Raw genomic sequence first — 27,252 nt, 5'->3', positions numbered from 1 at the left:
TAAATCACAAGGAACTGAAAAAATGTCATTGCTTCTTATAACTGAAAAACAACAATCCTTCCCCAATCTTTCTTAATTTTAACAAATGTATTGGTAAAACTTTACAAGAGATAATTTGTTAACTAACAAAACTTCTATAGCATTTACTAATCGTATTAAATGTTAATTTAAACATTTACTAAAACATCAAAAGTTAGGCTATCACTTTACACTTTCTGCGTAAGTTGAAGACGGAAGGTGGTCCGCCGGAAGCTAGACATTTTACTTTACAATGTGTTAAATATGGATATTTTTCTTACACAAATGCATCGATTCACTTCAGAAGGCCTTTATTAACCCCCAGAGCCGTGTAGATTACTGAATGGATTGATGCACTTTTTGGGGGGCTTCAAATTTTGGGCGGCCATTCACTGCCATTATAAAGCTTGAATTAGCCAGGACAATTTTTTATATAACTCAGATTGTATTCCTCTGAAATAAGGTCACATACACCTAGGATGGCTTGAGGGTGAACTATCCCTTTAAATTAATGTCAACAATTTATACTTTCCAAGAAAAAAATTAATTCAAGCATACGCTTCAGGACAAAAGGTTGAGAGACTGTTGTAATAGCTGATATTATAATATGTTAGATATTATTTGCATTAACTTTCTCATAAAGAACACTTTAAACATGACTAAAACCCTTCTAGTTTATCTGGCTAATATATATATATATATATATTGATGGGTGGAATAACGAAGATGAGAAACTGATGGCAGCCATTCAAAAAGTAATTACAAAGAAATGGCTAAAACCAGAGCCACCTGCAGTTGATGATTGGATTGACATATTACACAGTATATGTGTGATGGAAAAGCTTTCCTTTTCCTTAAACACCCAGATAGACGTTTTCTGTTCAATATGGAGAAAATTGACTGATTATATAAAACAAATTCGCCTGGACTTTTCTTGAAACATAAATGTAGGGTAATATTTTAAGAATAGCTCCCCTTGTTCTTGTACTAGTTCTTGTACTAGTTGCTGACAAAATGGAAAATACATATAGCTTGAGTATTTAATTTCCATGACCATTGTTCCTCTGAAATGAAAAATGAAAAATGAAAAAAAAACTTCTAGTTTATGTCTGTGTATTATGGCAGGAAAATGATATACAATGCTTCTTTTTATACAAATATTTTATTAAAAAGGTCTAAATTGGCCCCAAACATGACCACATATTATCTATTAAGAGATGACAATAAAAAATAAAAAAAAGTAAAAGATAAAAAATATATATTCATGTCATTGAGACCATTAAAATGCATAAAAGACTGTAACAAAAAATATAAAGGAAAAAAAGGCAAAAGATTTCTTGAGTGCTGTAGTGTAAATGATCAGTCTTGTGGCAACACTTTGAAAGTCTGAAGGGCAGCCAGTTGTTGGCACTCAGATACCGTGAACGAGCGCCACAGAGACGGCTGAACCCACAGCTAGCCCAAGTGTGAGGAAGAAGGACATGACGACACCTGCAGGTTCAGCCAGCTCCCGCGGCACAACTTTGGGCCCGTAGATCATGGGCAGTGTGCCCAGATACCCGTTAGAAATCCCCAGCAGACAGATGAAGACCACAGGGAAGAGGTCATGTGCAAAGAATACATTGTGCAGGTGATACCGCGGCTGATAGTTGCAGAACATGAACAGAGGAACTAAAACGGTTCTGGAGATGACGAGCAATGGCAGCACGCGGCTGGTCGGGCCCGGCACTTGCAACCAGGCGGTGACCTGGCGGCCACAGAAGTCTGCAACATTGTACAGTAAAAAACTAGTCAGAGGGACAAAGTATGTGGTAGTCAAAGGGTTTCCAGAGTCTTTATTCATTGACTGGATTCCCGAGGAGACTGCGGGGAAAACCATGATGGAGATGAAAAAAACGTAGAAGACGCAGGCGCCCAGCAGCCAGGTCTTCTTCAGGATGGGTTTGAGGGGCGGCACGGACGCAGCTGACGAGTCTGAGCTGCTGTCGTGGCTGGTAGACTCACTAAAGGGTGCAGCAGCCAGTTCCATGTAATATCTGAAAGAGAGATTGACACCTGGTATTATGGTCAATGAAAATAATACAGATGACTGAGAGGTTTTCCATTTCTGCATTAAAATTGTGTTGTGCGGGTGAAAGTCACAAATGTTTATGTGGTGTAAATGTCGGGACTGAAATAAATGGTTTCCTTGTTTATTATTTATTATTATTCATTAAAATTGTCAGATCTTTTATCATCATTTCTATGAAATACTATACATATCTCTATTGTCACCAGGCCAGGCCCAGGCTCTGTTGGTGCCCTAGGAATGTTTTTAGATAGCGCCCCCAGAGGCCAACAACCCCTTAACTTGTGTTTTTACCAAAGCATAGTTTAAGTGGCGAATGCTAATAGAAAAACTATTACACTGCAAAAAATTATTTTCGTACTTTTTTTCTTACTATTTTTTGTCTTGTTTCCAGTCCAAATATCTAAAAAAAAAAAACATTCTTAAATAAGGATGCATTTACTAGATAAGTAAAATGACAAGATATGTTTCTTGTTTTCTGGAAAATAAGATCAAAGTGGAGTTTTTGCTTAAAACAAGCAAAATGATCTGCCAATGGTGTAAGAAAAATAATCTTGTTTATGTTTGGGACAGAAACAAGATTTCAATTAGAAACAAGATTATTTTTCTTACCCCATTGGCAGATCATTTTGCTTGTTTTAAGCAAAAACTCACTTCATTTTGATTGTATTTTCCAGAAAACGAAAAATTATGTCACTTTACTTATCTAGTAAATGCATCTTGATGTAAGAACTGGAAACAATAATAACCTCCACCGGAGAACAAGAATACAACATAAGAAAAGCAGTGTACACATGTAACTTCGCTGACATGACGCGCTATAATGTATTTTTTCGTTCAAGTCAACTTTGTTAACGTAAACATTTTGTAATCTAAAGTACTAAAAGGATGTTTATTGGCATAAACATGCAAAAGTGCTCCATTTAAAATCACTAAAAAGCTGTCGCTAATCTCAGACTCAGTTCATTACGATCTCACAAAGTTCTGTTATAATCAATATGTCCCTGTCTACACTGCGCATTGAATCTCCTTATTTACATTGTGTCTACACTTCGTATGTTAAAATAAGAGGGTTTGCGAGACGGGAGCGTGCAGAAATCAGCGCTAAACAAAAACTCCGGCGTCTGATTGGCCATTGCATTCAAGAAATCATCAGACATATTTGTAATTGGCTTCATTGCTCAACCCTTAACAAATGAATGTTCCTCACCTATGTCTAGTTTTCTTCATTACGGTAGCCTATATTGTTTATATATTTCTTCAGTTTGTTGTCAGACTGTTTCTTTATGTTTCCCTTTTTGGATCATTCTTGTTATCATCATCATCACCATGTTTTGGTTATTTAAAATAAAGACTGCTGCATTAAGATCCTCACCTCTACTCATCCATGCTGAAACTTAACATCTATATGAATAATACAAACTTTTTGTCATTTGAAAAGTCTGTTTAGTGTACCCACACGTCTGAAGCCTTTTTGTATTGTGACTAGAAAACCATACAACAGTAAATTTTATTAAGCAGAAAACCCCAGTAGACCCGCATGGTTGTGCGTGAAGGTCACTATGTGTTATACTGATTAAAAAAATACTGATATAATATCCGATAAGGATATGTGACCTTTTATGTCATTGAAATGTTATTAATTTATGTTGTCAAATGGTGTATACCCCAAGAAAATTCAAGCTTCAAAAATAATAAAACCATTTAAAAATATGTTTAAAACTCTATATGCAAAAAATGTTTTTATGTGTGCTCTAATGCAAGAAAAATTTACTACTTTGTGGTTATTCCATTTGTGAGTGAGAAACACTCGATTGTACCCTCACAGCAGGGTCCCGGCAGACAAAGAGAAAGGGTAAATGAACTAAACAAAAGTAGATGTTCACATCCTTCAGGGGAGCCACTACAACGACAGTACAGTGGCTTTGCATCACAGTGGTATCAAATTAAATCAACAGCCCATCCTATAGGTATGCAAACATGTGAGAAGGAAAAAAGAATGTTATGCACACCAATTAACCCTGTCAAGGCTCGTTTTACAGAGGTGTGGAAAATTGTTTTTAGCCTTATTTCTAGAATATAAAAATGTTATAATAGACTCTCCAGCCCCCATTTTGAGCATTATGCCAGTGATGTGTGTGCTCCTGTTTGTTATTGCTTTATATTTTCCAAATTATCCCAATAATGTGTTTATTTTTGTCTATCCGTTACTGTTTGGGGTCAGATTTGTTAAATGCTTTTGAAGTCAGAATGTTTTAAATGTTTTTGCAGAAGTCTCTTCTGCTCACGAAGACTGCATTTGTTTGATCAAAATTGCAATATTGTCTAATATAACTGGTTTTCTATTTGAATATATTTATTCCTGTGATATAAGCTGAATTTTCAGCATCATTACTCCAGTCTTCATGGTCACACGATCCTTCAGAAATCATTTTAATATGCTTATTTTGCTGCTCAAGACACTGTTCTTATTGTTATCACTGTTAAAAACAGTTGTTCTGCTTATTTATTTTTGTGGAAACCATGATACATTTTTCAGGATTCTTTGATGAATATATTTCATAGTTCAAAATAACATTTATATGAAATATACATTTTTTGTAACATAATGTCGGCACTTTATTTTGTACTGTTATTTTACAGTCCTGTTCCCTATGCACATATTATGTACGTATTATAGCAATAACTGGGTAAAAACTGGTACTAACAGTGAGCCGGCCGAAAGTTGACTTTATTAAGTTTTAAATATGGATATTTTTCTTACACAAATGCGTCGATTCGCTTCAGAAGGCCTTTTTTAACACCCCGGAGCCGCGTGGAGCAGTTATTTGACGGACAGATGCACTTTTTTTGGACTTCAAAAACTATAAATCCAATTCTAATGCTTGGATTAGCCTGGACTTTTGTAATATAACTCAGATTTTATTCGTCTGAAAGAAGAATGTCATATACACCTAGGATGACTTGAGGGTGAGTAAATTATGGGCTAATTTTCATTTTTGGGTGAACTATCCCTTTAACTAATAGACCTACCAATCTCTGTGTAAAAATAAAATAATGATGCCATCTTTCTCTAAACTGTGATTAAACTGTGTCTTACTGTGATTACACAGTAAATATACATTCATGACATTTAATACTTTGGCTTTTTAATTCTAATTTTTTTTTGTGGCAATATTTATGTTTGTCTATATAAATAAAATAAATTTGAGCCAGAGAAGTTTCCAAAATTTGGATGATTTGACATGGAATGACCCTGCTGCGGCATGAAAATAATGCTGATAGTAAGGATTTACAAGCAATGATTAAGACAAAAACACAAAACAGAAGTGATTGATTCCCTTGCATCATTATTTAAATAATTTATTGTGATTTAAGTAATAATTAAGTGATCCATATACAGTATGTGATCACACATCATGTAAATGCAGTTTCTAGTGCCACTTAATGGTAACTCCGAGTACTGCATTTACACCAATAGTTGTAATCCAATAATTCTATCATAATTTACTCTTATATTGTTCTAAATCTTCATAGCTTTCTTTCTTCTTTAAAACAAAGGAGATATTTAGCAGAATCTCCAAGATGCTTTTCCATACAATGAAAGTGAATAACTGAATCTGAATGAGATTTGAGAGCTGTTCTTCAAGCGGTTCCATCATATGGTTTCATGTATAATACACAGGACAGGACTTGACATATGAACTTGAATAATACTTTCATGGTTCTTTTATTACATTTTTGGTCTTGACAGAGTCTGTCTCCTTTCAGTGACATTGTATGGAAGAGAGATTCTGTTAAACTTCTCTTTTTATGTATGACTGACCAACAGATTTGATAATCAGCAGACATGAGGCTGAGTTTGGTATATGTAGTTTTTTTTTAAAAAGTGTATAATAATAGTACATTGACACATCAGCAACTGCTGATCTCCACATCACAACTGTGTCACGAAACTGTGGTTTGACCACAGACCGCTGATGAAACTCATGGATTCACTACCAGCAGCACAGTTCCTCTTTCTGCTCCCTTTCGATAGTGTCTCTCAACAAAGAACACTGTGAATGTGGTGAGGTTTTACGGGAGATACTCACGAGACAAATGAAAGAAAACGTTCCGTTCCTTTTGTATTTGTGGGGTCAAATGTTTAGTGTAGTGAAATGGCTGGCTGGTATGACAGTATACAGGTATACAGTGCAACGATAGAAATGTGTCAGCTGGTCTGTTTATATTATACCTGAAATGGATTTGTGCTACATGTTAAGGAGACTCGCTCACCTCGAGTAAGGCAATATGGGCAACAGCAGGTACATGATGATACAGATAACAGTGAAGACGTCAGCTGTGATGAAGTACACCAGCGCACTGTCGGTCACGTCACTTGAGGCAGCCAGATCTATTATTGACGCCAATGCACTCAAAGTGCCCCCCATGGCCTGACCTGAAGTCAAAAGATGTAAGCATAAGCCTGTTGCATGTAACAAAAAAATTACGGAATCTCGGTGCTGGCAGACGTGCACGTTGACTTTGCTAGACCACATTTTGCACACGTCAGTGTGCATCGCTTTTTTTGTAGCTTGAGAGAACAGTGCACGTTGTGGGAATATTTTAGTTCAAGATTATGAGGGAACATGATTTAAAAAAAATAATGGTGTGCACGGATAAATCATGTATAAATACTGCAATATTACATAAAAACAAGAATTGTTCATTTTGATTTCATAGTGACTTTAAATCTTTCCAAAGACAGTTTTTATGGGGGTCAGAATTGTAGATAAATAGCCAAAACTCACAATTTGACAAACAATTTGAATGAGATCCACAATTATAATACAGCAGTTAAATTCATAAATAAATAAAATATCCACAAACACATAAACACAACGTTGTCTGGCATGCTTACAGTTCGAGTTATAATAGTTTGCAAGAGCACGATTATAAACACGAGTCCATAAAAGCGGACTCCGTTTAATGTCCCTGACAACTTCTGTAGTTCCATTTAAACACTTGTTAGCAACTGCCTTTTACAAGACAAGCAAAAGCTAAAAAATAAATTAAATAAAATCACAAGAGGGTATTACTGATGTATTTTATATCGTAGAATAAAACGTGAAAGTATCTTGAGCTTGTGTTCACCACAGACCTTATTTAAGCATTTAACCAAAAAGCTATTCAAAAAACCAATTGACTTCAGGACAATGGAACTGGAAGTGCTAAAATGCTAACTCGCTTTCAGGTTTTGGCCTACAAAAATATGTTGTTCCTGCACCATTCTTTACAGCGAGTTAAACTGACTCTGTTCCGGCCCTGATTGTAAGGCAAAACATCGGTTGAAGCAAGAGCGTGCTACAATTGGTCAGTGCAATTGGCTGTTATCTGTTTGGCTTAAAGGGATAGTTCACCCAAAAATTTAAATTACCCCATTATTTACTCACCCTCAAGCCATCCTAGGTGTACATGATATTCTTCTTTAAGACCGCCTTCTGTATTCAACTTACGAAGAAAAAGTAAGTGCTTTGAACTGCGAGAGGCGTTACACTTTCTTCGTAAGTTGAATACAGAAGGGGGTCTGATGGAAGCTAGTTATTTTACTTTATAAAGTTTTAAATATGTATATATTTATTACACTAATCCATCGTTTCGCTTCAGAAGGCCTTTATTAACCCTCCGGAGCCGTGTGGATTACTTTTATAATGGATGGATGCACTTTTTTGGGCTTCAAATTTTGGGCTGCCATTCACTGCCATTATAAAGGATTAGCCAGGACATTTTTTAAAGGGGTGGTAAACCACGATTTCACTTTTCTAACTTTAGCTAGTGTGTAATGTTGCTGTTTGAGCATAAACAACATCTGCAAAGTTACAACGTTCAAAGTTTAAAGCAAAGGGAGATATCTGCTTTTAAAGAAATCAATTTCTAAGGACTACAGCAAACAGCCAGTAGGGACTACTAGACATTCCTCCAGGGTTGCTGACATCACCAGCCCCAATATTTACATAAACCCCTCTTCTGAGAATATTAACTAAGGGGGGGGCAGGCCATTTTGTATCGCCGTGGGGAAGAGTTGTTGTGATATAGTTAGTAGGCTGGAGTGTTGTTGCCGCAATGCAGACGAAAGCTGTTATTTTCATCCGGATTGCAGGTCCACTTTGTTCAGCCTTCCTAGGGACGGGGGTGCGTTGCAGTGCGTTTAACATACAACTACATACAATATATGCATGTGTGTATGAGACAGAGGGGAACAGGTCGCATTTGCAGCAGATATATGCTGCCCATCATAAATCAAAGCACGAGACAGACAGGGGTCGGAGGAGAAGACTGGAAAATGTGACAATGGACAATATTCGTCTGTATTTACAATACACAAGCCGCAGTTCAGCTGCGCGAGACAAACACTGCCAGTGTGTGAATGCACAACGGGGGCGCGCGGCTCCTGCTGCACATTTCACAGAGGAAAGCTTCCACAATCTGCGCGAGTTCAATGAAGAATTCGCACAATGGCTTGTCCTGAAAGATGGATTTAAAAACAGAAGCTGTTTACGGGCCACAACCTGTAGGTATGATTTGTTTTTTGTCGATGTGTTTTCCTGTAATAGTTCGTATTGTTAAATGTAGCAAGGAAGTACACAGATGACAACGCTGTTTGGCTCTGCAAACCAGTTTGTTAAATGCTCATTCATACTTAAGGTTATCCGACAAACACCTAACGTTACAAACTTTTTTTTAAATCTCAACAGCAAACTTGGCATTAGTTTAAATTATTCTTTGATTAGAGCTTTTATGTAATGTTTATCAACGGGCATGCTAAACATGGTTCTGTGTTTGATTTGGCTACTATAGTAAAGCCAATGTTTAGTGTTCGTTTTGGGTTAATAGTTCTTGCGACAGATATTTGGCTATAATCGTTCTAAAAATACGAAAGTAACAGTGCCATTCAGTAGCGATCACAATAGATCCGCAGTCTTTACTCTTGAGAACTGGTTCTGCTCGATCATCTTCACTAAAATTGTCTGGGTCTGATTCGGGCTCAGATTGGTATGGTTTTATTACGCCATTGTTTCTAATACTACCAAAGCACAGTCTACCGGTAAAGGTAAGGGTCGTGACGTTTCCGACAAACGTGCACTAGGCGGTTAGTGAATCACAACACACTGGGCCAGCTAAACAATCTGAGCCCATTGCGTATTTTTGAGGGACTGGCTTCATAGAATCCGGAAACCATCAGACTGTTTTTACAAGGAGGGACAGAGCAGTGTAGAATAAAGGTAAAATATATGTAAAATAATGCAATTTTTAAAAACGAAGCATGAACACATATTACAGTGCACCCCACAAACACAATCAAGCCTTCGAAAGAATGTGTTTTACCACCCCTTTAAATGTAACTCTGATTGTATTCGTCTAAAAGAAGAATGTCACATACACCTAGGATGGCTTGAGGGTGAGTAAATTATGGGATCATTTTCATATTTGGGTAAGCTATCCCTTTAAGTAGACGGTGGGTGGAGTCTACCTATTTGTGGATTTGTGTGCATCTTGACTCTAGAATGTTTCAAAATCCACAAATGAAGATGAAGCCATCCACAAATGTACAGGACGCGATCCTCAAAAGAATGGCAGGGAAAGTTGTGTTTGTGACTTAAAAACATATTTGTGGATACTTTTTTTTTATTTGCAAATCTTATTTTATTTATTTGTAAAAAAAAAAAAATTGCAAAAAAAATCTAATTATTTGTGAATCTCTTTACATTTATTTATGGATTTACACTTATTATTTATTATCTGGAAATATGCAACAATTCTAACCTTATACATTTTTGACATAAACCCAAAAACTAGATTGAAGTTTGATGATATGTTCTGACGTTGTTCCGCCAAACTACTACTTCTCCCAGCTACTTTCAGTTTCTTTAGAGGATTTTTTTCCTTCCCCCTATCATTTCAGAAAACAGTACAATGGCAAGCGCGTCAACAATAAAGCTGTGTGTCCACCAAAGCATTTTTATCTAGCTGAAAACACCTATCTGCGGAAGCGTTACATTTGTAATTACACAGTTGACACTTCCCTTACACCTAACCCTACCCTTAAACTTACTCATACCACCACACCTGTCCCTAACCCTACCCGTATACCATCTCAATATCAGCAAAGGTGTTTTACAATACAATTTGAACACAGTAAGTACATTGTACTTATTTTTTGATGTAAGTACATAGTAGTTAAGGCCACCTAATATAAAGTGGGGCCTAAAAATGTTAGGACAATGTAAAGTGATGGCCCTTGTTTTAAATTATCTTGTTCTGTAGTTGTACTTCTAATTGTGGTCTCTTGTCGTTGTACAAGCAGGATGTGACAGTTGGTCGGTGTGGTCTTTGTCCCACCCCTGGTCCACTGTGATTGGATGGCTGGGTAAAAAGTGACAGTATTGAGTGCTGTGTTTTATCCAAAGTTTAACTTTTTTGCCTCAGCTTCCAGAAAAAAAGCTATGCATGCAACACTGACTGTTTAAAGGGATAGTTGAGTCAAAAATGAAAATTCTGTCATCATTTACTCACCCTCGTGTCGTTCCAAACCTCTTCAGAACACAAATTAAGATATTTTTAATAAAATCTCAGCAATTTCTATCCCTCCATTGACAGCTATGCAACTACTACTTCAAAAAGTTAAATCTGTTCATCATATAAAGCAATCAATTCTCTTCAGAAAATTTGGACTGAACCGCTCAATTCATATGGATTAGTTTTGCGACCTGTCAATGGAGGGACAGAAATTTCTCAGATTTTATAAAAAATACCTTCATTTGTGTTCCGGAGATAAACAAAAGTCTTACAGGTTTGGAACGACATGAGGGTGAGTAAATGAAGACACAATTTTCATTTTTGGGTGAACTAACCCTTCAAATACATGGCGCTCCCATTGAAAACAATTGAAAAAATATGTTAACCTTATGGAAAAACACTTTGGTGGACACACAACTTAAACGATTGACAAGCTTACAATGTACAATGTTGTGCTGGTGGCATTTGGGAGATTTTTCATTGTGAACTCAGGAGGATGAACAGTCAGGAAGTTCAGCGGTACCTGATATAATAGCTTGAGATATCCTCATGGGAAAATGGCCACTGATACCGAACACACTGCCAGAGAAGATGTTGGACGCCCCACTGACCAGTGCCACACTGGCCAGTGTACCCCCAAAAAACTGCATCCTACAGCCAGACATGTCCACTTTCACCAGCACTGTGGTCACCACAAACACAACCAAGATCACCAGGAGAGAGAACAGTATCCGGACCTGAGAGGAGAACCTGAAAGAAACACACATACACACATATTGCATTTAGTATTTTTAATCAGCATATTAAAAGCATTTCATAATAAACAATTTTATAATTTGGAAAATGATTTAGAGACAGCAAGGAATGACAAAAAAAGTATTATTTATTATTATAATAAAATTATTAGTTAACTTTGTGAGTTTTGATTATGTATGTTGTTTGTTTTCAGTAGTTTATTTCAGTAGACTGGGTAAACGCAGCCTGATCTGCCGGCGATTTGATTTCGCCCTGCAACTCAGTCTGGAAACCTGTATTCACTTCTACTGCTTCTGTTACACTTTTGCGGGAACCAATCACAGACTGGCTCATCCACCTGGCACGCTATTGGCGGGTTTAACACGATGACGGATAGAGAAGCGATGGGTTGTTGCCCATTGATCACGCCTCTTGTGGTCTGATTGGTTGAAGGACTATCCAATTGCATACAGAGTCATTTGAATTATGTTCGTTTATCACGCCTCTTGTGGTGTGATTGGTTGAAGGACTATCCAATTGCGTACAAAGTCATTTGAACTATGTCTGTTTATCACGCCTCTTGTGCAGTAGAAAATACAGAGCAGACTCCCCAGACCAATGTTCAATCTTAAATCGAGCTTGGTCTGGTGATAGCCAGACAATTATTTCAGTAGTTTATGAGCAAAATATAAAAATGGTTAATACTTTTCTTAAGGGGTAAATCCTGAACCCTCAGGAAGTTGTTATTTTTGTTTGTTTTTGCGCAAAAAACTATTCTTGTCGCTTCATTAAATTAAGGTTGACCACTGGAGTCACATGAACTATTTTAACAAGGACTTTACTACCTTTCTGGACCTTGAAAGTGGTAATTAAATTGCTGTCTATGGAGGGGTCAAAGAACTCTCAGATTTCTTCAAAAATATCTTAATTTGTGTTCTGAAGAGGAACGAAGGTCTTACGGTTTTGGAACGACATGAGGGTGAGGAATTAATGACAGAATTTTGAGTTTTGGGTTAACTAACCCTTTAATATTGGTTATTAATGCTAGTTAAACCTCACCAATACTGGTGCACCAATTAGGACATTTCCAAAATCGGTTCTCTTTTTTTTCCTAATAGCATTTTTTTTGCAGTGTTGGTTTGTTGATATGCTGCTTAAGCTCCTTCAGTAGTTGGTAGAAAGTCAGGGAATGTTCTAAAGCCAAGTTAGCCCTTGTTTACAGGTCTACATCAATGCAGAGGGTCAACATTATTATCTTTTTTTTTTTGATCATCCAGTTTGTATGATCCTATCACTAATCCCAATTCAGTTAGACAGGATATTTGTCCCATACTTGCTGGCCACAAAGATCTCAACTTGTCTTAGCTTTTTAAAATTAGAGCCCAATGTTCAACACAAAAAAAAGATTAATCCTGGAGATGAACATGTAATGTCGGAAAACAGACACAGCGAATCTTTATTATCGGAGAGTACAGGAATTGGCAACAGTTACAAAGACACCACAGTACACTTGAACAGGACGCTGTGTGTGTTAACTGATTCAATTTAGGCTGAACCAGATGCTTTGCTTATGCTGCACAAGAAGTTGCAAACCTTTGCGCCTGTTAGAAAATATTTATAAACAAATGCTACTTTTCAACCACTGTAGAATCTGAAATGCAAATCTCAAAGTCCCTTCCGTGATTTAAAGACATTTGAAATCTTAAATCACACGCTCTGGGTGGATAATACATAAAGTGTGCAGATGTGTTTGTTTTACCTGTTGACTAGGAGGTAGCTGAGGATGAGACACAGCACTGATGGAATTGTGGAAGCAATGGAGATGTAACTCTCAAAGTAATCCTGGACACCAGACAAAAAAAAAAACATCAGTCAAGCACGTTACTCAATCAATACCTGTATCATAATCAGTGGTGTATGCAAGGGACTTATTTGATGGCTATTATTACCCAATAAATAAATAGGCATGAAATATGATAAAAGAGGAAACTAACACAGCTACATAGAGCATTGGTTACTTGGGATGACCAAGTCAATTACACAGTTAGCTTAAGGTCATTAAATTGTGGCAGACCAATAGGCTGCCATGGCTAATTAATTGCCTGCTATTTGACATTATTTGACATGAGATCATTATCTGATAATAGCAATTCTGTGTTTATATGTCCAGTGTCAGATTTGTAAATAGATCATCCACATTTTCTGTTTCCAAATATTTTTGAGAAATCCTGTGTACAATAAGGGTTCATTTCAGCCATTTTATCTGTTTCATTCACAATCATTAATTGTATTATATTATTTATTGACATTGGTCACCCAGGTCTGTAGATGTCAGCAACAAAAATTACAAATTACAGAAAGAAAAATACAGCGAGTAAAAATCAATGGTCAAAATGGCAAAGCCCTAAGAGACAGGTCACCTAAATATGAAAATGCTGTCATAATTTACAAAATATACACTATATTGCCAAATGTATTGGGACCCTCCAAATCATTGATCATTCAGGTGTTCCAATCACTTCCCTGGCCACAGGTGTATAAAATCAAGCACCTAGGCATTTAAACTGCTTCGACAAACATTTGTGAAAGAATGGGTCGCTCTCAGGAGCTCAGTGAATTCAAGCGTAGTATCGTGATTGGTTGCCACCTGTGCAATAAGTCCACTTGTGAAATTTTCTCACTACTAAATATTCCACGGTTAACTGTTAGTGGTATTATAACAAGTAAAAACAATTGAAAACAAGAGCAACTCAGCCACAAAGGGGTAGGCCACATAAAATCACAGAGCAGGGTCAGTGCATGCTGAGGCGCACAGTGCACAGAAGTCACCAACTTTCTGCAGAGTCAATAGCTACAGACCTCCAAACTTCGTGTGGCCTTCAGATTAGCTCAAGAACAGTGTGTAGAGAGCTGCATCCAAGCCTTACATCACCAAGTGCAATGCAAAGCGTCAGATGCAGTGGTGTAAAGCACGCCGCCACTGGACTCTAGAGCAGAGGAGACGTGTTCTCTGGAGTGACGAATCACGCTTCTCTGTCTGGCAATCCGATGGACAAGTCTGGGTTTGGTGGTTGACAGGAGACCAATACTTGCCTCACTGCATTGTGCCAAGTGTAAAGTTTGGTGGAGGGGGGATTATGGTGTGGGTTTGTTTTTCATGGGTTGGGCCTGGCCCCTTAGTTCCAGTGAAAGGAACTCTTAATGCTTCAGCATACCAAGACATTTTGGGCAATTTCATTCTCCCAACTTTGTGGAAATAGTTTGGGGATGGCCCCTACCTGTTCCAACATGACTGCGCACCAGTGCACAAAGCAAGGTCCATAAAGACATGGATGAGCGATTTTGGTGTGGAGGAACTTGACTGGCCTGCACAGAGTCCTGACCTTAACCCCATAGATCATCTTTGGGATGAATTAAGAGTGGAGACTGCGCGCCAGGCCTTCTCGTCCAATATCAGTGCCTGACCTCACAAATGCGCTTCAAGAAGAATGGTCAAAAATTCCCATAAACACACTCCTAAACCTTGTGTAAAGCCTTCCCAGAAGAGTTGAAGCTGTTATAGCTGCAAAGGGTGGGCCAACTCCATATTAAACCTCACGGATTAAGAATGAGATGTCATTAAAGTTCATGTTCAGGAGAGTGAGTAAATTAAATTAAAAAAACTTCGGGGGGCTAACTATCCCTTCAAGGTCTCCTTTGCAAAATTTAGGGGTGAATCTCAAAAATAAGTAATTTGTTAAGAAAATGCCATTAATTTTCATTAAAGTAATGTCATAATGTAAAAATTCCAAGTAAAAGTTCCAAAATAAGGACACGCTTTCATGCATTGATACAAATTTGTATTGCCAATGTAAGAACAGTTTGTAACAAAACTTTTTCTAAAAATGAGACCTCTCCCAACTTCCTAGGTTGTCTATGAAAACCTGTAGACTGATTTTTATGTCAAGCACAGGATGTTTTTGTCAGAAAATTTTAATGCCGTTTTCCTGTAACAGAAGAGACAAATGCTTATTCAATTTTCAGATAATGCACAAAGAGCTATTCTTTACTTTAATGTCAATGTGTCGTGCAAAGAAAATGGATTTATTCAAAATATAGTCTAACATAGCCAGATATGCATAGTCTACAGTCTCAAATATACTTTATAATCAAACTATCATAACAGTGTAATTTTAATGATGCAGGTTCATTTTAGAGCCTGTGCAAACATATCCACATCACTATGATCAGATGCTTTCTTTACTGCTGCTTTCTCAACGCTGTCATTTTTGTTGTGTTTATTTTGTTATTGAGAGGAAGGCATGCAGCACATATTTACATACCGGTATTTATCTTGTCACAGGGTGTTTTGGTGATGGTTCATGTTCATTGTTCTTGGTTCTGTTTTGTTTATCATGTTCATGGTTATGTTTGAGTTTGTCATGTTCACAGTCTTGTCATGCACTTCCTGGTTTTGTCATGTGAATCCCATGCCCCCATGTGATCTTGTGTCTTGTCCTGTCATTGGTTCATTGTCTCATCACTGTTCACAGGTGTCACTTGTCTTGTCATTAGTCTGTGTGTGTATTTAAGCCCTCATGTTTGCCATGTGTCTTTGTCAAGTATTGAATGTTGTAACCCGCTGTCGGTGAGTTTCGTTATGGTTAATGCCAAGTCCTTGTTTTGATTTATGTTTATTTTGGAATAAAGCTGCATTTGGGTCCAACTACTTGCCTCCAGTGGATTCGTTACAGAATACTTGACCTACAAAATGGACACAGCAGTTGCTGCTTTGCTTCATCTACGCCAGGAGAATCAAGCCATTGAAAACTACGTGGAGGAATTTTGTGGACTCTGTCACTTAGTTGATTTTAATGACGTGGCGCTTAAAGACATTTTTCGTTTTGGTTTGAATAAGCCTATTAGCTCCAGACTTCCTGGAGGCAAGATCCACTGGTCATTGGCCAAGTATATTGACTATGCACTTCAGTTGAGTGGCTCATCTTTTACTGTGGGAACGGTGGATGAGGAGCTCCACGTTCCCACAGTACTCTCCACCCCAGTGAGCCCAGCCCACGTCCATGCTCCAGCCCACGTCCATGCTCCAGCCCACGTCCATGCTCCAGCCCACGTCCATGCTCCAGCCCACGTCCATGCTCCAGCCCAAGTCCATGCTCCAGCCCAAGTCCATGCTCCAGCCCAAGGCCCCGTCCATGCTCCAGCCCAAGGCCCCGTCCAGGCTCCAGCCCACGGCCCCGTCCAGGCTCCAGCCCACGGCCCCGTCCAGGCTCCAGCCCAAGGCCCCGTCCAGGCTCCAGCCCAAGGCCCCGTCCAGGCTCCAGCCCAAGGCCCCGTCCAGGCTCCAGCCCAAGGCCCCGTCCAGGCTCCAGCCCAAGGCCCCGTCCAGGCTCCAGCCCAAGGCCCCGTCCAGGCTCCAGCCCAAGGCCCCGTCCAGGCTCCAGCCCACGGCCCCGCTGTCCCGCCCAAGACAATTTTGGGGGGGGGGCAAGGGGTACATGGAGGCCATGAAGGCCCCGCCTCTGTGGCCTGATGAACTCCCGTTACCGCCATGGCCTGATGAACTGCCGTTACCGCCATGGCCCGGTGAACTGCCGTTGCCGCCATGGCCACCCACGCCTGAGGGTCCAGGTCCTCCCACGCCTGAGGGTCCAGGTCCTCCCACGCCTGAAGGTCCAGGTCCTCCCACGCCTGAGGGTCCAGGTCCTCCCACGCCACAGGGTCCAGGTCCGCCCACGCCACAGGGTCCAGGTCCGCCCACGCCACAGCACTTCCTGGTTTTGTCATGTGAATCCCATGCCCCCATGTGATCTTGTGTCTTGTCCTGTCATTGGTTCATTGTCTCATCACTGTTCACAGGTGTCTCTTGTCATTAGTCTGTGTGTGTATTTAAGCCCTCATGTTTGCCATGTGTCTTTGTCAAGTATTGAATGTTGTAACCCGCTGTCGGTGAGTTTCGTTATGGTTAATGCCAAGTCCTTGTTTTGATTTATGTTTATTTTGGAATAAAGCTGCATTTGGGTCCAACTACTTGCCTCCAGTGGATTCGTTACATATCTAAACGTCTCTCTTATTAGTGTGGACAGCATTGGGATGTTCTTTAACAGTATATTGCTGCAAAGGTATTTCCAGCTTCTTTCTACTTCCCAGCAAAGAAGAAAAAGGAACTTCGCTGCGAGTATACTGGGGCCTTGAATCATGTTCAGTCTCTAGTACGTTATGTGTGCACGATCAATAAGTTGCTGGCTGCAGTTCACTTATCAGCCACCGGTGTTGCTTATAACAAGGGTTTCTTAATTCTATTATAGCCCCTTTAAAGCCAAGCAATAAATCTGTCAGTCATCCTTAGTGATGCATCTTACACCTCCTTGAGAAATATGGCACATGCTCAGAAATGCAAAGCTCATGTGCTCTTGATGACTGGCACGCACAAACACAAGTCTCAGAAAATGACACGCTTTCATTTTCACAATTTCCTGCCCTGTCAGATAAAACTAGAGTTTGAGCAGAAGTGAGAGTGACAAACAGAAAAATAAATCATCAAATCATACTTAAGAACTCACAACTTATGCATCTAATCTCTTTAGAAAAAATGACCAGATTTCTGTTTACGGCGACTTAATTAAGAATGCTTGACAAAACTTAAAAATTAATGATCCAAATACTAGTACTCATTCATTGAAACATTCATTTTTCTTCCTGTTTAAAATCATGTGACCTGCCTTTGACACCCTGGCAACTAAGAGAGAAATACAAACATAAAAGCTAAAACAGTATGCCAGGACGCACATAAGCCTGCTAATTCAATATATTTTGAAACAAACATAAAAATGGAGCCAGTGGGCATAATCAGATCAATTGGAGTCTAGAAGGAATAACCACAATAGACTAAGGAATGCCTTTTTGAATGCATTTTTGCTTTGATAAACGTGCAGTGGAACGGGGAAAAAACACAAGGTCTTGAGAAGTGTTTTTTTTAAGTTGAACTTGTTTTAACTTGGACAGTGTGTGATGCACAAGACGCTGCAAAAAACGAGAGCACAGCAGTCAAACATGTCCATCTAGCACATGCTTACATAGAAAAACAATGGAAAAATAGCGCAGTGAATAGAAAAAAAATTTCTGTGAGAACCAGCGCTAACACCAAAAATCACATACTGGACATATTCTACCCATTATTACTTTCTTTTACCTTCAGTGGCCCTAAAAAAACAAAAGAGGTCCTGTGATTCTGCATATGAAAAGAACGTCAGTTCTGTCAAATATCACAAGACCTTGAGAATGCTGTGGTGAGCAGAAAGCACACAAACGTGTTGTAATTCCGTTAAATAACTCTTCAGTGTGGTAGCAAGTAGGTGACAAACACTTGTGTGTCATCTGACACGCTTTAGCAACATCTGGCACATGGGTTTGCAATGTACTGCATAACTGGTATAACCTAGGGCTACACGATATTGGGAAAAAAAATAAAATTCTGCGAGACTGCAATATATATTTTGATATGAAAAGGTACACCAGATGACTTGAATAGTTCTATCTGGAAAGAATTAAACATTCTAATAGGATTGAGGCGATTTTGTAGGGGAATTAATTAGCATTTTGCATAGAAAACAAAAAAATTACAAGCGTTAGATAAATACAATAGAGCAGTGCTAGGACTGTTGCTTTTCACCCTGTACATGCTACCCTTGGGAGATATCATTAGGAAGCAATAGCGTTCGTTTTCATTGTTATGCTAACGATACTCAGCTCTATATTTCTTCGTGCCCTGGTGAAATTTACCAATTCACAAGATTTACGGAATGCATAGCTGATATAAAAATTGGATGACCAGTAATTTCCTGCAACTTAATTCTGAAAAAAAAAAACATTTAAACCTCCGCGCGTAGTAACCTAGAATACTCTCTAACACTTGATGGCTGCTCTGTCAAGTCCTCGTCGTCAGTGAGGAACCTGGGTGTGCTCTTTGATACCAATCTTTCATTTGAAAGCCACGTTTCTAGCATCTGTAAAACTGCATTCTTACATCTTACAAATATATCTAAACTACGGCACATGCTTTCAATGAAAAATGCTAAACAGTTAGTTCATGCGTTCATGACCTCAAGGCTAGATTATTGTAATGCTCGACTGGGTGTTTGCCCCTGCTCGCTTAATAAACAAACTCCAGCTGGTCCAAAACGCAGCAGCTCGAGTTCTTACTAGAACCAGGAAGTGTGACCATATTAGCCCGGTTCTGTCAACACTGCACTGGCTCCCTATTAAACATCGCATACATTTTAAAATCTTGCTAATTACTTATAAAGCACTGAATGGTTTAGCTCCCCAGTACTTGAGTGAGCTCTTAACGCATTATAGTCCTTCACGTCTGTTGTGATCTCAAAATTCTGGCCAGTTAATAATACCAAAATGAACTGCAGGCGGGAGATCTTTTTCCTATTTAGCACCTAAACTGTGGAACAGTCTTCCTAGCATTGTTCGGGAAGCAGACACACTCTGTCAGTTTAAATCTAGACTAAAAACACATCTCTTTACTATGGCATACACATAAAACACTTTTTCCATTAAATGATTGTTAGGCTGCATTAACTAGGTCAGCCGGAACCGGGAACACTTCCCATGACTCCTGATGTACTAGTTACATCATAAGAAGAATGGCATCTACACTAATGTTAGTCTCTCTGCTTATCCCGAATTTTACTGTAGTTAGCCGGATCCAGACCATATCCAGATCAGATGGAGGACCTGCGCTAGAGGCGACCAACGCACCCTGAAGTGTCTGCAGAGACCGTGTCAACTAGACTCTCCTCTGTGACGGCCTCATCGACACGACATCCTCAAACAAGCCTGTCTCCTGCGTGATGACTCTGATCTTCAATCAGATGGAACTGGACAAATATTCAGAAATTTCCGATCTAATATGACTTCTGACCATAATCATAAACTGTTTGTTCGTTGACCAGAGAAGAACTGGCACCCCGACTGAGTCTGGTTTCTCCCAAGGTTTTTTTCTCCATTCTGTCACCTGATGGAGTTTTGGTTCCTTGCCACCGTCGCCTCTGGCTTTTGGTTTGCTTAGTTGGGGGACACTAAATATTCAACTATATTACTGATCTGCCCACATTGTCACTGTATGATAATTGAACTGAGCTGTTTTAACACTGTGAAGCTGCTTTGAAGCAATCGGCATTGTAAAAAGCGCTATATAAATAAAGTTGACTTGACTTGACTTAATGATATATGTTATGATGAGTTTTATCACCTGTATTATTGTGGTGGTTATCGGTTCAAGTATAGTTTATAATTAAAACAATATTGCTTAATTTACAATTATAAGTTGTAAAATATACAGATATAAACACACTTAAATGTTGTCACCATATTTTTCATGGTGATTTTCTGGCAACCACTTATTTTTTACTGTAAATTAAACAGAAATTTACCGTAAACTTAACAGAATATTTTGACAGTGTGCTAATAGATATAATATGATTTTTTTTTAAACACACTTACGCTGAGGTCGTTGTGAGGTTCCTCCTGACCAGCAGGGCTGGAGTTGTTACTGAGTTTGTACAGCCAGTACTGTTTGGCTGTGATGAAGACATTCCAGGGCAGCAGAGAGCCGATGCCCATCAGGAAGAAGATGATGTACACTAGATTGTAGGAGTCCTCTGGGCAGTGACGGGCCGCCAGGGGCCCAGCTGGCTGCTGCCGGGACAGTAACGGGGAAGTGTCATCCCCCGCCTCCTCACCCTCTAATCGCTCTTCGTCAGACATGGAGGAGATGGCAGTGGGAATATAGGAGGAGTTCGTGCTGGCCTGAAGAGACTGCTTATCATCCATTCTCAAAGAGAGGGGATGGAGGGAGGGAAATCCAAAGGACTCTATATATGAGGGTGACCAGGATCAACTAATGCTGGAAGAGAAAGAAAAAGAGGAGAAGGACAAAGTATTAAAAACTAGATTTTTACATTTTCAGAGAAAAAAAAGTATTATTGATGCCTGTCCTTGCAAAGCTTCCTGTCAAAGGAAAACTGTCAGGAATATAACTATATGGACAGTTTTGCTTATACATTTTCATTTAATCATTTAGCAGATGCTTCCGTCCAAAAACTACTTACAAATGAGGAGAAAAATAGAAGCAGTTGAACCAACAAAAGAGCAACAATATGTAAAGTCTTTTTGTCTGGTTTCCAGTCCAAAGATCTAAAAACTCCTGAATCAAGATGCATTTACTTGACAAGTAAAATTACATAAGATATGTCTTGTTTGTGAGTTTTTGTTCATGACAAGCTAAATTATCTGTCAGTGGGGTAAGGAAATTAATCTTGTATCTGTTTGAATTAAGATTATTTTCCTTACCTCACTGGCAGGTAATTTTGCTTGTTTTTTTGTTTTTTTTAAAAACAAGACAAAGGGCCGGATTTACTAAAAAGGGAAAATTAACATGAGAGCGCAATTCCAAAAATAAGCGCTGATGGAAGTGGAAAGTTCTGCGCGTGATCTACTGACAACGCTCAAAGGAAAGATCACAGACGCAGCCGGTGGCCTGACATTTCATCCTACCTGTCAGATTGTCCTACCAGGGCTTATCGCGCATGCGAACATCAATATTTAATAGCCTATTTATTTTTATTTTTATATATATTTACATAGTTTTATGGTATAGGGCAGGGGTAGATATGGATATCAATAAAGCCTCAAATCACATGAATATGATGCTGGTAGCAAAATCTGATAGGTAGCATTTTACATCAATATTTATTTTTTTTATTTTTTTTTATGTTTTAAAGGAACATCCCACTATTTTTGAAAATAGGCTCATTTTTCAGCTCCCCTAGAGTTAAACAGTTGAGTTTTACCGTTTTTGAATCCATTCAGCCGATCTCTGGGTCTGGGGGTAGCACTTTTAGCATAGCTTAGCATAGATCATTGAATCTGATTAGATATCGGAAATATTTTCCTATTTAAAACTTGACTCTTCTGTAGTTACATTGTGTACTAAGACCGATGGAAAATGAAAAGTTGTGATTTTCTAGACCGATATGGCTAGGAACTATACTCTCATCCATGCGTAATAATCAAGGAACTTTGCTGTCGTCCCATGGGTGCAGCGGCGCAATGCTATTACGCAGCGCCTAAAAATAGGCTAACGTCCATCAACATAACCAACATGACAACCTGCTTGCACAGTGAGTGTGCTGGGGACTGTTTTAAGGCGCTGCGTAATAGCAGTGCGCTGTTGCACTCATGGGACGACAGCAAAGTTCCTTGATTATTACGCATGGATGAGAGTATAGTTCCTAGCCACATCGGTCTAGAAAATCACAACTTTTAATTTTCCATCGGTCTTAGTACACAATGTAACTAAAGAAGAGTCAAGTTTTAAATAGGAACATATTGAAAGTCTTTTGAGCACGATGCTATCGGTCTAATCAGATTCAATGATCTATGCTAAGCTATGCTAAAAGTGCTACCCCCAGACCCAGAGATCGGCTGAATGGATTCCAAAACGGTAAAACTCAACTGTTTAACTCTAGGGGAGTTGGAAAATGAGCCTATTTTCAAAAATAGTGGAGTATTCCTTTAAGGGTAGGTTTAGGGTAGGGGTAGGTGTGGATATTAATAAAGTCTTAAATCACATGAATGTGATGCTGGTAGCACAATCTGATAGGTAGCATTTTTTGCTGCATTTTTACTGTTTTAATGGGAGGTAGCAAAATCTGACAAGGTAGGAAAAATCGACAGAACACCGGATAATTTCCATAATGACCAGCGCAATCTACCTGTAAGCGTCTGGTTTAAGACATGCTTTTTTGGGCAGTAAATAATGGCGTAAACATCAGTAAATTTACGAGCACAAACCTTAGTAAATCAGCTTGCATGATTCATTTAAATACTCTCCTCCCATAAATTTTGCATCTGAAAGGGAAACTCCTACAAATGCATATGCAATACGGTCAGCTGCAAAAATAAATCTGTCCACACCTTTTCAGCGCTAATTTTACACTGCGTGTCTTTAGTAAATCCTGACAGTAGGTTTTTAACGGCAAAAGAGGGTTTGCGCTGGTGCAAGCTGTTAGTAAATCTGGCCCAAATATCGTATGCAATTTTACTTATCTAGTAAATGCATCTTGATTTGAGAATTTTTTGACATTTGGACTGGAAACAAGACAAAAATACTAAATAAAATAAGAAAATAAGAAGGAAAAGCATTTTTTAAATAGAAAACATAGATGAAATAGACATAGAATAGAAAGTGTTAATGGGTCAAGTGTTAAGTGTTAAATATTTTATTCAATTTTTTTAGTAATTATGGGGTGAAATGTGACTGGATTGTTGAGAACCACTCATGGATTGTTTCTGTATGGTTGCCAGGGTGTTCTGGGCAGTGGTTAGGTGGTTTTCATTTGCGCTTAAAGAAACAAAGCTGCAACCATGGGAAGCAACTAAAGCTTTTTTTTGCCTCAGGATTTTCAGAATGAGTAAAACAAACAACATTTGAGATGGTTTGTAATTACAATTACTTAGTCCAGTTATCCAATCACATACAAGTTTTTTGTTGAGCTTGAAGGAATTTAATTGGTTAATGCATTTCTATTGTAGTTTATGAGCATGTCTTCATAAAAAAAATATCCACTTCAATTGAGTGCATACTTTGGCGTTTCCACTCAGCGGTTTTTATGCAATATCACAAAATTTGCATACAAATACATGAGTGAAAACATTGCCAGTGCTTGAGAAAGGCTATTTAGATCTCTAGACATGGCTCAGTTTCTGATCTTTGGGATCTTTATGCTGGTTTATCATCCACCAGGCGAAAACCGTAAGTCGGATCGAAAAATGTTTAAATAACTCATGGTTTAAAACTAGTAATAGCATGCCTCACCTCCACAAGTCACCTGATCATTCATGTCATTGTTCGCTTTAGCAATAAAGAAGAACAAAAAATATAGCAACCATTTCAATAAGACAGAACAGAACAGAACCCATGAAAAACAAAGGAAAGAATGTATCCAAACTTACTAGACCGTCAGCCCCTCTGCTGCTGTAAGATTGCTGTCAGTCTGCTTTTAAAATCAGTCTTCCATCCTGGAGATGCTGGCCACTCAGATCACAATGAAGAAAGAAGTAAACACTCAGTCAGGACTCACAGCGCTGCAAGAGACAGACATGAGAAAACACCTCCACCACATTACTCAAAGTACACTGAATTTCACACCGGTAGAAAAGAGCATGTGAGCCAGTTACACAGAACAATCTGTCTCTATCCCAATCCTGTCTGATGCGTTACTCAAGGAATGCTGGAGTAACTGGTGATGCCTTACGTGCATTGCTCACAGCAATTACAACAGGCTCACATGCTCCTCCTGTACTCCACTCAATCACATGACACCAGACTGACATTTACCTAGAAGACTACAAACATACACACTGTGTTATTAAAATACAGCTGATAATATAATATCCTTATCAATGAATAGTGCTCATTTACAATATTTTATTATATTTTTTATAAATATTGTGTAACATAAGTGTTAATTTAAAACACTTATGTTAAACAATATATATATATATATATATATATATATATATATATATATATATATATATATATATATATATATATATATATATATATATATATATATATTTTTTTTTTTTTTTTTTTTTTTTTTTTTTTTTAATGTCCACCCTCCCAGTTAACAGGGACTGCCAAGGTTCTCTCAAAGTTATGAGCAAACATTCTTCCAGTAACGTTAATATAATGTTCGTTATTTTTACATCGTTCATGGGTTGTTGTTTTGTTTTAAACACTTTAGTTGCACGTTCCTTTAATGTCTTTATGTTTTTAGGGTCTATTTTAATGATCTGAGCACATGGCGCAGGTGTACTTAGTGCGTGTCCGAATCCACTTTTGCTAGTTTAATGACGGAAAAAATGGTCAGCACGCATGGTCCAAAAGGGTTGTACCAAGTCTCTAAATGAGTCATGGGTGTGTTTCAGGCATAACATGTAATAAACCAATCAGAGTCTCATCTCCCATTCGCTTTAAAAGCCAGTTGCGCTTGCACCATGGGGGATTCGCTATTTAAATGGCGGAATTTGCGAGCGGAAAGACTGAACGCTTCTCCAGAGGAATCTTTTATTTTTAATATTTTAAAATGTGTGTGTGCTGCTGCGCGTCCCTCTGTGTGTGTAATAAGCAGAGTGTATACGCGCTGTGCACCAGCCTAAAGGCGCATATTAGTAACACGCTCTTTAAATAACACAAAAAATACTGCGCTTTTGACTTTACACCAGGTTTTTGTTGGTCAATGGCGCAGTCGTTTTGAGTTCCTCAAAATAGCAACGCGCCAACAATGCTCCTGAACACACCTCGTTTTCAGACCAGCACACCCACGGGTGAACAGATGGCCGTGTGCATTAGCCATTTAAACAACGTGGCGCTGGACGTGAAAATGATAACTGCGTCGGGCTGAAACTAGCAAAAAACACTTGTGGCATCGCATTGCGCAGGGTGTATGATAGGGCCCTTCGTAAATGTTGTTTCAGAACGTTCAGAGAACATTCAAAAGTAACATTCCCATAATGTTTGGAAAACGATCAAATGGGATGTTCCCAAAAACTGGATGTTTTGAACGTTCAGAGAACATTCAGAAATAATGTTTTCATAACTTAATGGGAACCTTAGCAGAACATTCTTAGAACATATTTTTGTTGGGCTGCTCTGTCGAAAAAACAAACAAACATAATAGTCATTCACTAATAGTAGCTGTGGTACATATGATCACTCCAGAGCCGTTAGACAATTAAGACGTCAAAAGGGTACAGTGATGGTGTCTGATGGTAATATCATGGTACTAAATGATAACCATACACATGTTCTATGGAGTTCACATGGTACTGCAAAGAATACTTGACAATATAGACATAAGAAATAAAATTGTATTGCTTGGAAGCTGCTCAGTTCTAAAGGAGTTCTCAAATATGTTTTACTGACAAATCACCTTCATCTCAGAGGTTTTTCCTAAAATTTCTTAGAAGAAAAACACACAAACGAGACAACTGTTGGAATAAGAGTATAAAAATATAAAATTAGTGTGAAGAGGAGGATAATGTGGTCTTTGTAGACATTTTGGTAATTTTCTTTGCAGCAAAATGTCTCTGTTTGCCCTCTGACTCTCAATGCTGTCAACAAATGAGATAATAAAGAGGGTTAAAATGTAATTTTCTAGGCAGCAACATTTCTGGTTATCGTGATACCCTGTTGTGTTGTCTCGGTAGTCAGCTGGTTTTCGAGACAGCCCATGTCATACGAAACAATTAAAGGAAGTGTTTTAATATGACAATAAAGACAGAGTGTTCAGCGTTTTTAAAATGTGTGGCAAAATTACATTTCAAACAGAAAACCAGTGTAGCTAAGAAATTGGATACAAGAGTCAGACGAATGATATAAAGTAAACTGTACAGTAATACAGCTGTTATGGGAGACGAAACAGCTGTTTCGGAGGTTTTACACTTACAACAAATAAAAGTCTCGCTTACCACTTACTTACTGACCCACATTATTGACCGTGTTTATCGCAATCAGGTGACTCTATGATATCCCTTCACATATGATGAATCAATTCAAACCTGCTGAAATGGATGGAGCTGTGAACTTATGAACTTTTAGGTAGATTCTCACCAACAATAGCTTGATTTTAGATGAATCCATCTTTCTCGTACCTGGTCTCCACATATAGACAATAACGGCACACTCTCAGTAACGTTAGACGTGTTGACAGTTAATGCTGAGAGTACACAACACAACCCGTAGTGTACAGTGAGTTCACTTTATGAACATGAATAACAAGACTTCAAGTTAAAAG

At 38.5% G+C, this 27,252-nt stretch overlaps 1 protein-coding gene across 2 annotated transcripts; it reads right to left on the bottom strand.

The window, feature by feature from the left end:
- Window positions 1-1,116: 1,116 nt before the first annotated feature.
- slc29a3 (solute carrier family 29 member 3) lies at window positions 1,117-27,247 on the bottom strand. Of its 2 annotated transcripts, none has more exons than XM_079841952.1 (7): window positions 27,069-27,247; window positions 24,404-24,535; window positions 20,891-21,293; window positions 13,140-13,222; window positions 11,169-11,395; window positions 6,365-6,527; window positions 1,117-2,054 (listed from the first exon to the last, which is right to left on the bottom strand). In XM_079841952.1, the coding sequence occupies exons 3-7, from the start codon at window positions 21,218-21,220 to the stop codon at window positions 1,430-1,432; spliced, it is 1,428 nt and encodes a 475-aa protein (XP_079698078.1). In that variant the 5' UTR covers window positions 21,221-21,293; window positions 24,404-24,535; window positions 27,069-27,247; the 3' UTR covers window positions 1,117-1,429. The 2 variants fall into 2 exon arrangements, with proteins under 2 accessions (XP_079698078.1, XP_079698079.1); XM_079841953.1 differs by having other exon boundaries at window positions 1,170-2,054; window positions 27,110-27,234.
- Between the last annotated feature and the right edge of the window lie 5 nt (window positions 27,248-27,252).

Source organism: Gobio gobio, assembly GCF_949357685.1.
Source record: "Gobio gobio genome assembly, chromosome: 18".
Taxonomy (NCBI): Eukaryota; Metazoa; Chordata; class Actinopteri; order Cypriniformes; family Gobionidae; genus Gobio; species Gobio gobio.
This window is presented reverse-complemented; position numbering and strand designations above follow the sequence as displayed.

Coding starts and splice junctions, on each gene's coding strand:
- slc29a3 (XM_079841952.1), bottom strand. CDS start 21,220: ATGGATGATAAGCAGTCTCTTCAGGCCAGCACGAACTCCTCCTATATT. Junction 11,396..13,139: donor AGCTACCTCCTAGTCAACAG/GTAAAACAAACA, acceptor TGTTTCTTTCAG/GTTCTCCTCTCAGGTCCGGA. Junction 6,528..11,168: donor ATCTCAAGCTATTATATCAG/GTACCGCTGAAC, acceptor TTTTGACTTCAG/GTCAGGCCATGGGGGGCACT.